This window comes from Salarias fasciatus, chromosome 11 (genome assembly GCF_902148845.1).
Source record: "Salarias fasciatus chromosome 11, fSalaFa1.1, whole genome shotgun sequence".
Classification (NCBI taxonomy): Eukaryota; Metazoa; Chordata; class Actinopteri; order Blenniiformes; family Blenniidae; genus Salarias; species Salarias fasciatus.
In genome coordinates, this window is record NC_043755.1 from 31011207 (window position 1) to 31021917 (window position 10711).

Consider the following 10711-nt stretch of genomic DNA (forward strand, 5'->3'; position numbering starts at 1 on the left):
CTCCTGATTTGTAATACCCTCATTATCTCTAATCTACATAATCAAAATAATGCAATGAGATGGCGTCTATGTGAGGGCGCGACTCTCCGTCGAGTCGAATCATTTCTGCACCCTTGACTATACAAGCGGGACCTCGCGTCCCGCGGCCGTATCACTCGAGGCATCGCTCCCCTTCCATTTCAAGGGAGCGATCGACTTTGGTTTGGGAAAATGCTTCATCTTCATAAACTCATCTATAGTAGCTGGCTCCGTCACTCCTTCTGATAACGAGGAGGACATTTATGACGGCTGGTCTCTGCCCAGACCAGTCTTATGTGCCCCCCTTTCCTTCCCGGCGCCCCGCCCGCCGCGTCATCACGCCGTGCTGCAGGACACCGCCGACGAGGAAACGCTGGAGCCCGAGGAGCCCGTGGAGGACGGGCGGCCCTCGTCCGCCCACTTGTTGAGGTTGCGGCGGCGGGCGTTCATGAAGAAGTTGCTGACGGTGGACAGCTCCAGGCCCAGCTGCTGGGAGATGGTGACCTGCAGCTCCTTGGTGGGGCGGTGGTTCTCCCTGAAGATGGCCATGAGGGTGCGGCGCTGCAGGTCCGTGAACACCAGCCGGGTGCGCTTCGGGCCCTGGTTGCGCTCCAGCTTGCTCTGCTCCTGCTCCTTGCGCTTGCAGGCTGCGGGCAGACGTGCGAAAGACAGATTAAAAAAAAAAAAAGGGAAGGGGAAACAGGTTAGCTAACAGACTGGCCGGCTAACTAGGACAAATGGATTAAGCTGAGCGAAAGTGGATTTGTTGAAAGAAAACAGATTAGCTAAGCAACTTTGATTAGTTAAAAGAGATGAATCAGCAACTTGTTTGGCCGTGCAGTAAAGGAATCAAGATGTTCAGCCTATCACACCCGATTGCCGGTGAGCTGCTGAAGGCGGCTGGGAGGAAAATGCACGGCGGCGTCCAGGAGAACGTTTGCCTTGACCGTTTTCATTAGTGTGTTTAATTACTTTTTTTCACAACAGTTTGCGCCCAGATCTGTCACACCTGTGGTCATCCACCACCGACGACGCCTGTCCGCCCTTATATTCAAGCACAAAAACAGATGCAACAGGAAAGCTATTTTACAGAAATAATCAAATGGTGATTTTTTTTTTTTCTCTTAACCCTTAATTGGAGAAGTGACCTTAATCAATAACTTGTCTTTTAATGGTTTCTTATGAACTAATAATGACAACTGGATGGAAATGAAAGATGATTGATATGGGATGGGGGTTCTTTTTGCATTAAAGCTTATATTAGTGTTTATATTAGTCTGATATTCCCAGTTAGAGGATCTGATGGTTGCATGTATCTTAAAGCTCTGAAAAGAAAACTGCACCAGAAAGCTACTACAAGATCCCAAAAACACACTCTGTAGGTCATATTTAATGTACTTTCTTTGTAAATAAAACATCGTATTGCAGGACAGGAGAACTCAATAATGTAACAGAGGCGCTTTTTAAAGCCAATTAGAGAAGTAGTGTTAATTTTTGCCATTTTACAAAGAGATATGATTGAGTAATTGTAAAATAAGACTGAATATTTATAGTTTTTAGGTATAAAAATGCCCTCTTATAACACTTTACATTTAAAAGCCTCAATTTGTGTGAGAGTCCTTTAAAGCGTAAATTATTCCTCCTGCATTACATCTTCTTTGGTCAATATGAGGTTTTTTTTTTTTAAATTGTAATTTACATTTCAACCACATTTTGTGAGAAAAGATTAATTAGATTGATCAGCTTCTGAGTTGCACGCCGTTTATTCAATTATTAAAGCAGAGGCACAGGTTAATAGATAATTTGTCTTTCTTTTAGTTTCTTTTTTTGCATGCGTCACTCCTGTGTACACCAACCTCAAAAAAAGAGAGATTTAAAAAAAAAAACTCCAGGTCTGGGTTAAACACCACTGTAGCTGCAGCGGGCAGCCTGCCCAATTATATAATCAATATCTGCTCATGAAAAAAACTCTCAAATTTAAAAATTACCCTGCACGTATAAAAAAAAATAAAATAAAATAGAGGCGAGTTGTGTTGAGTGAGCGAGAGAAAGAGGCTGATGTGTGTGGGCAGAGCTCAGATCCATTTTGAGAATCAGACGAGCGTTTTGAATGCACGGCTGCATGTTTCCTCTGCATATCCATCGCTGAACCCTTCACCTCCAACACGCTGTAATTCTGTATTTACAGGAAACACAACACCAACCTCTGCCTTTGTGTACCGAGCCAACTCCCCTCCACCAACACAACACACACCCCTCCGCCTTCTCCTACCCCCCCCCCCCCCCCCCCCCCCCCACCTCTATCCATCTCCCTCCACTTCCTCTCTTCTCTTTCCCTTAGTGGACACTTCAACATCATTAGTTTCTCATAAAAGTCATTTACATGTGGCGGCAGTGAGTGAGTAATAATCACTTTAGGGGGAACTAATTTATTTTCTATTAAAGGCGGGTTACGTCAGGGGTGAGTGAAACAAGCAGAGTCGGCATTGCCCGGGGTGTTTAGAAGCCTTAAGTGGACTAAAACATATTTGGGGGGGGGGGGAGACGTTGCAATTACCTAAATGCACACTTTTAAGAGGTTTCAATCAGCGCGGCTCGGCTGTTGGGCGACTGTTTTGCTGATGGTATCAAATGCCTTTCTAAGTGTAAGCACTGTGCACACAACGCAACACACACACACACACACACACACACACACACACACACACACACACACACACACACACACACACACTGAGGCAAAGCAGGGAATTGAAGCTCAAACTGGACATTTTCTGTCCCTTTCTTTCAACTTTTTGGTCTATGTGAACACAAATGGTTATTTTTAAAGAAAATATTTGATCAATGTGGTGTTAATATTGTATTAGACGTTCAGTTTGAGTTGCTTTTCCACCATTAAAGACGCACGTGAGTGTCTTTCGACAATGAAAACACCATTTACTGTATATTAACATTCAAATTTTCCCAATTTAAAAACAGTCCAAGAATTTCTCTCAACTTCAATCTGACTTTTCAAAGACTATTTCTGGATAAAAAGATAATAATTAGTTCAAGATGTTTTGAAAAGGTGAAAGGATTTCTCTTGTGTAGCACTTTTCTACTGTGTGAACTGTCCTCAAAGGGCTTTATACACACACACACACACACACACACACACACACACACACACGGAGGCGGCCGCCACTGAAGACGTTTAATCCATCCATTGAGAGCAGTTTGGGGTTCAATGTCTTGCTCAAGGACACTTTGACATGTGGACGGGGGGGGGGGAGTAGGGAATCAAACCTGCAACCTTCCGACTGAGAGACTCTACCAGCAAATCCAAGTTATATCCAACTGAAACCCCGTTTACTGTAAACTATGTCAATTGAGTTAAAATCCAACTTGAGTCCGACTCTTTAAAGACGGTTTCTAAATGGAAAGATAAACATTAGTTTCAGGTGAAATGATTTTCCCGCTCTGGCAGATTCTTTCCACTTGTGTTAAGAAAAAGGAAAGAAAAAAAAAAAACAAACAGTATGGAGCCCTGTTATTGACAAAAAAAACTTGATTAAATGGAGCTATCAGTTAGCAATAACCTTGAAATCCCATATTTCAGAGCCTAACACGCAGACAAAGACGCGATCCATCTCACACACGCTACAAACATACATTATATAAAGCGCGGCGCTGCCTTCTGCTCTCGCAGCAGCGCTGACACATCCAATTGATTGGCTTACAGATTCCCATTGAGAAACATCTCACACGGCGAGGGCTGCCGCTGATGTTTGCTGTATGACCGGCTCTCCGCCCCTCAAATTCCTCTCATTAGCGCCGCGCCTGAGAAGTAGCGGTGACCTTACGGCCGTCTTTTTCCACGCGGGCGCCGTCGCAGCGGGAAACGTCGGCGCCGGGTCCGCGAGCCGCTCAGGACTCGCTCCGACACCCAGCCGAGTTTCTGAAACTAAAGCACTCAAGTGGACGTGAATAAATATCACCCACCAGTTCCCCGCAAACACTCTCCTCCAAGATCATTATCCGAAGGAAATGTTTTGACTCGGGGATGCACTCTTGTCAACTTGAGATTACAAGGGCCTGTTAGCTTTTAGGCATCCAGATCTCGTTTGCATTTCTGAGAGTTATCGAGCGACGTCTCATTAAAATCTGAACAGGCCGAGATGTCAGCGCCGTGTCAATATCACCACAAGTGAAATAATTTTTTTTTTTCTTCTCCTTCTGCCCTCCCAAATGCTACATTTTTCACGCGCGTTACACCATCCAGACCATCAATATTTCTGGGCGGAGGGGGGGGGGGCCGAGGCTACAGACGGTGTATACAGTGGTGCACTCTCAGCTCGTGTGGTAATGAAAGAAATGACATGATAGTGCCGGCCAGGCTGCTTGCAAAGCGTTGGATTTATGGCCGCTCGGAAGGAGTCGCCGTGTCCTGCCGCTCGCCGCCGCCGCCGCCGCCTCCTCCTCATCTCCGGCTCGCTCTCCCTCACCGACGGTCAGAACGCCGGCCATTAAGTAAATGCTTCCTTATGCTGTAATCATGTGTAAAAGGCTCACAATTACCATGCTATAAATCGGCGGCGGCGGGGCTACTCCCGCAGACATAAATATTCCCCTATAGGCTTCTTATGATCGTGGGAACAGCCCCTAATCATGATGTATGCCCCTGTCTCGTGTTGCTGAAACGTGATCGAAAGCCCTTTCCCTACCCCCCGGCGTCTCAACCTACACCCCCCCTCCCAGCCAGACCCACCCCCCCCACCCACCACCACCCTTCCCCTCCCTCTGTGTCCTCTCCCTCCGCACCCCCCCTCCCCAGCCCCAGCCCACCCCCTGCTGATTTCTTGGGCCAGGGGCTGATAGAAATTATTGATTAAATCTGTGCAGCTCAGACTCCTCGACCCACAGAGGCTGGTTAACCCCTTCAGCGCCGGAGTGGGGGGAGCTGCAGGAGTCAGATAAAAAAAAAAAAAAAAAGAAGAAAAGAAAGAAAGAAGCCCAACAACAACAAAAACAACGGCCCCGTCTGTTTGATGTGGCGACGTCGGCCTCGCTCACAACTCGCCGTATGCAAATGGAGCCGGCGCTGACCTTTGGAGCGTCGGCTCGCCGGTTGTGGACTGTAACGCAGCGAGAGGTGGACGAGGCTTTGTGGCTTTCATTACTGTGGGGGTGGTGCAGGCACTGGAGCCGACACGTAAACCGCATTGACCTTTCTTATTCATTTAGACCTTTAGTCAAGGGCTTCGGCCATCATCTTTAAAGTTATAGTCTCTTATACCCCCCCCGCCGCCCCCCCCGCCTCCTCGACTTTAAGTGTCGGAGCGCGGCTGTGTGGTCTTTATCCCGCCTTCTTCTCCGGATAAATCCTGATTGCCTCCTCCACAGCCCGAGGTTGGGCTGGAGATGCATCTCATATACAGTGCGGTAATCCATAGAGCATACACACACACACACACACACACACACACACACACACACACACACACACACAAACAAGATACTGCAGATAAATCCGAGGGATCACCTCCTCCATGTTTAGCAAAACGTCTCTGCAGAAAGACAGTTACTTGAAAAGACAAAATGGCAGCAGCTCGTTTCATAATTACAGTGGAGGAGGCACAGTTATGGAAATACCACGGGGGGGGGGGGGGGGGGGGGGGGGGGGGGGGGGGGGGGGGGGGGGGGCAGGCGGAGGGGGCAGGGGGGCTTATGGATGACACTAAAGGGCCTCCTATGTGTTTAAGCGAGTGCTGCATTAAAAGGAGGATCATCTTAAAACTTGAGGCGTGAAGCGGAGAGCACTCGAGCCGTCTTCAGACCGGGGAGCGCCGCGCATTCTAATTCCAGTCTCGATTTGCCGATGCGGCCGAGGTGTGTGTGGGCAAAGCGTGCTGCTCTTTCCCATGGAAATCAATAGAGGCTTGTAATTAAACAAAAGGGGGTTGGCCAGGGGGGGAAAAAACACACACACTCACACACACACGCACACACACACAACAACCCCCTTTGGAAAGTAGGTTATGTAGAAAAGTGCCGAGCTGTCCAAATTGTGGCTTTGCCAAGAACTAAATATGCAATTTCAGAGTGTGTGGGAGCAGAGCGAGAAGAGCATTGTCAAACATTAGCACACTTCTCTGTGTAGGGACTTAAATTTTTTATGAGTGTGATTGATCGGCTGCTCGGACTTGGCAGACCGACTCGTTAAAAATAATGTTTGTGTTAGTAAAGATGAATAAACAAAGACGCCGCCAAAGAAAGAGGGAATAATTAATGAGTAGGAATCAGCTCAAACAAGAACAAAAGGCTGTTTAATCACGAAGATTTTGGCTTGTTTGAGGAAGGGAAAGAGGTGTTGGCGTGGATAAAACATTCACATGTCCTCCGGATGAGATTAATCCAACAAACACAGGAAAAGCAAATAAACAAACAAACAAACAAACAAACCCTGGAGATAACTCATCTTTAGATGAGAGGTTGTGGTGGTGATTGCTGTAGCGTTTTGCTGAATGGCGGACGTACACATGTGCGCTCAGAGTTGAACAATCAAAGATCAATAATTGTGAAGGGATTGCAAGAGTGCACAATCATTACCTATGAACCCTATTGTGTTGTTGGGCTTAATCAGTCGAGCTGCTGACAGAGAGCGAAAAAGCAGTGATCAACTGTGCAGGCTCACACACACGTACAGCCCGCAGACCCCCGCAGTGAGCGAGCAGACCACTCGAACACACACACACACACACACACACACACACGCGCGCGCTCTCCACGTCGCCTGTGCTCGTCTCATATTACTGTGTTCGCTTGGATCTCTTTCTGCATCAGATGGGCCCTCGGTCCCTGTGGAGGGACAACACTGTAACGCGGCACTGTACGGCGCGCCGCCGTGTTTCAGTCCACATCCCCAAAGAATATTAAATGTCAAGCAGCAGATTACAATGTGCCTTTCAGGAGAGAGAGAGAAAAAAAAAAGATCTTCTACCCATGAATGCAGAAGGCCTCCAACAATATGATTTTGTGTGTTTTTTGAGCTGAATTTCATGAAATTGCCTTTAAAAAAATTGTTAAATTGTGTAAAGTCCACAATACTGGTGTTATCAAAAAAGCAAACGTAAACAAAAAGAGAAAAAAGCCAGTTCATCTTCACATTTCATGACTAATCAATCCAGTACTCAGCGTTAAGTGTTAGGCATTAACCTCCTTTTTTTTAAACCCCCCCTCCCTCCCTCCCTCCCTCCCTCCGACCCCCCTCACATATGGAGAATCTCTCAAACCTGCAAGGTGCTGCCTCTGAGCCGGGCAACATTTGTATTTAGCCTGGCGGTAATTGCCTCGGTGACGACGTTGATAAAGGACGTCTGGCAAACGCTCAAGTCTCATTTGCATCGGCTGCCTCTGCCAGCCCGACTTCAGTCAGGCGCTGAGCAGATATAAATCACTGCTCGGATTAATCAATCGCTCCCAGAATGGCATATCTGCGCAAATTATTTTGTGGGCTCAAAAGCGATTAAATTGCCAACCGCTGCTCACGCTGATCTTCATGGTTCATTTAAGAGGAGGGCAAATGTCTGTGGCTTTTTTTTTTTTTTTTTTTTTTTTTTATTGTAGCTACTGTACAAATCAATAGGAGCTGTTTGGGAGCTAAGTAAACAAAGGAACGGCACATATGGCCTCTTTTCCTGCTCAAACTGTCCACGATGTGCTGCTAAGTTCAGATTATGATGAAACAATAGGTGGACGGCTGGTGCTTCCACTGCGCCGCGAAGAACAGAAACATCAGTGTGATGCTTTTGCTTTTCCTCATGTATCAACCTGAGCAGCATACTGATTGCTGGAGAGGAGGATTTTTTTTTGGAAGACATGGAGAAAGAAGGTGTTTGGGGAAAACAAGGAGAGAGAGAGAGAGAGAGTGTGTGTGTCTGTTGTTGTGGTTTTTTTTCTGTGTGTACGTGTGCATGTGTGTGTGAGAGTGAGGCAAATAGAGAGAAAAGCCAGATCTTACCCTCCAGCCGCAGAGAGGCCATTCTTTGAAACTCGGGCTCCTGGAGCCAGCGGGACATCCTCTTAAAGGTCTCGCGGCCGGACTTGAGCTTGCCCCAGGGCTTGGGGTTCCTCAGGAGGTCGGACAGCGTGCCCTGTGACCTACACAGGACCCTCTCGGCGAAGATGGCCTGGGGGATGCTGTACCTCTTCAGCTCGGTGATGATCCTCTGGGCCACGTCCCGGGTGTTGATCTCCTCTCCGGAGCCGCCGCCGCCGCCGCCGCCCTGCGAGCCCGGCAGCATGCCCTCGCCGGGCGAGGACGAGGCGGACGACGAGGAGTGCAGGTGCTCGCCCATCTTGGCGGCCTGCTGGCCGGGGTGGTGGTGGGGCTGGTAGTGCTGGCTGTAGATGTGTGGGTGGTGGCCCGGGGCGTGCTGGTGAGCCTCCATCTTGTTCAGCTGGTGCCCCACCGACACCTCGCCCGCCCCGATGCCCGGCGGCGACATCTCCCGGCCGAAGTCCGACGTCCGGCAGAAGAGGCTGCCCCCGTGCACGTCGTAGCCGCCGTGGAGCATCTGGCCGCCGTTGGCGTTGGGGCTGTTGCCCAGGCTGCCGTAGCCGTGCATGGAGGAGCCCAGGCCCGAGCCGCCGCTGGGGGGCGTCAGGCTCTGGGACATGGCCAGCTCCTTCCCGTACGGGTTGTAGAAGTTGGCGCCGAGGCCTCGGTCCTCGCGCATGAGGGTGAAGCTGCCGATGACGTTGCTGACGGGGAGGCAGGGGTGGTGGTGGTGGTGGTGGTGGTGGAACTTGTCGTCGAAGGGCTGCAGGGGGGTCAGGGTGGTGTAGGTGCTGCCGGAGCTGGACGGCGAGTCGCCGCTGTAGCCCAGCGCCGACATGGAGTGGTCGAAGCCCGGCGGACGGGGCTCCGGCTCCAGGGACATGGAGGAGCCCCCGAGGGAGGGCCGGGGGAACGCGGCCGACAGGTCCCGCGAGTGCAGCATGGCGCGGCCGTCCTGGCTGTGCGCCAGCTCGGCGTGGCTGTGGAGGGACATCTCCCCGAGACCCCCATCCATCTTCAACCCCGGCAAGGAAACCCCGAGCGCCGCTGCTGCTGCTTCTCCCGCTGCGTTGCTGCTCTGCTCTTGTTATTGTTGTTCAGCAGCCAGGCCAACAGTCTGGAAGGTCTCTCGTTACACCAGACTATAGATTTATTGATTTGTGAATTAATTGATTTCCGGGCTTATGGGGTGTCTAATTAATTATCTGATAACGTTAAGTACTGTCTTCAAACTCCCTCAAACTCCCAGAAAACCAGTTCAGAAATGCATGAGGAGGTTTTTTTAGCCGGGATTTTCTTCTCACTTGTGCATCAGCACTCAGCTCGTGTCTTTGGTGCTCAGCTGTGCTCCTCGCTTTTGTGCCTGCGTGAGAACAAGACAGGCGCCGCTGTTATCCCACTTATTTCAACTTTCATCCACACACAGAAAGAGGGGAAAACAACCGAGAATCTAATCTCTTAATCGCTAATCTGCTCCCCGTGCATCCCAAACAATAACAGCGTAGAGAAGCAGGTGGAGTGTTTTGGGGAGGGGGGGGCGGAGGGGGGCTTCACACATCCTGCACGCGAAAACACGCAGCGGTATCAGATCACTTCGATCCATCTAATCACACATCGAGAGAAACGGGATTGAGCCTTTCATGCAAAGTTGGGGAAATAGAGAAGGTGCGCTCACGCGAATCTGGCGCAAATCGCCGCGGCGCGTTTGCATATTTCCCCCCGCGCGCACGATGCGTGTGATGACGGACCGCGATGGCGATTCGCTTTAAAATAATAATAATAATAATAGTACTAAAAATCAAATAAAACCCTCCATGTAAGCTCGCTAGCAGCGCGCGCTGGGCTCGCGGACGGAGGAGAGGGAAGCGGTCCTACCTTTATCTTCCACTTCTGGGAGCGCGGCCGCGGCTGCCGTCCGTCCTGAGCATCTCTCCGATTGTGTCGCCGAGCAGCCCTGCAGATTCACACAATTGGTCCGCTGCGCCCCGGGGTGCTACATTCACCAAAACCAGCCAGCAAAAAAAAAAAAAAAAAAAAAAAAAAAAAAACATCTGCGGTTACACACCAAAGCGGCTCCTCTCTCCTCGTTTCCCCCTTTTTTCTCCTTCTTCTTCTTCTTCTTCTTCTTCTTTGTTTTCCCACTCCAAAAAAAAAAATCTCCGGGTCTATAGCCTCGTTTGTATGTTTTTTCTTTCTTTTTCTTTTTTAGCTTCTACACTAGCAGCGCTCCTCTTTTTCTTTCATTATCTCGTGAGATTTTCCTCCACCTCCTCCTCTTCCCTCTGCCTGCCACTTCATCGATCTCACCACCAACTCTTTCTCCTCTCCTTCTCCTCCTCCTCCTCTTCCTCCTCCTCCTCCTCCTCCTCCTCCTCCCCCTTTGCTCACATTGACTCTCTGCTTTCAGTGCGTCACGGCCTTAAAAATCTGACAGATGTGCGATGAAATTCCTACTCCAATTAACCCTTTCTCTCCGGGGGGAGGAGGAGGGGGTGGAGGGTGACTGGGCGGGTGAGGTGTGGAGGTGGTGGAGACGCTACTCCTTTTTTTTCTCTCCCTCCTTCTTCTTCCTCTCACAACAACCCCACAGGTTAAGCCTCCTTCAGCTGATTGCATGCACAACTTGTGAATGATGCGCGCACACCCTGCTGCGCG

At 49.6% G+C, this 10711-nt stretch overlaps 1 protein-coding gene across 1 annotated transcript; it reads right to left on the reverse strand.

Moving 5' to 3' along the window:
- Nucleotides 1-330: 330 nt before the first annotated feature.
- onecutl (one cut domain, family member, like) lies at nt 331-10459 on the reverse strand (the record flags this gene model as incomplete). Its single annotated transcript, XM_030103485.1, has 3 exons — nt 331-665; nt 8018-9139; nt 10324-10459. Coding segments are annotated over 3 exons (1569 nt in total), but the record flags the coding sequence as incomplete, so codon positions are not given.
- Between the last annotated feature and the right edge of the window lie 252 nt (nt 10460-10711).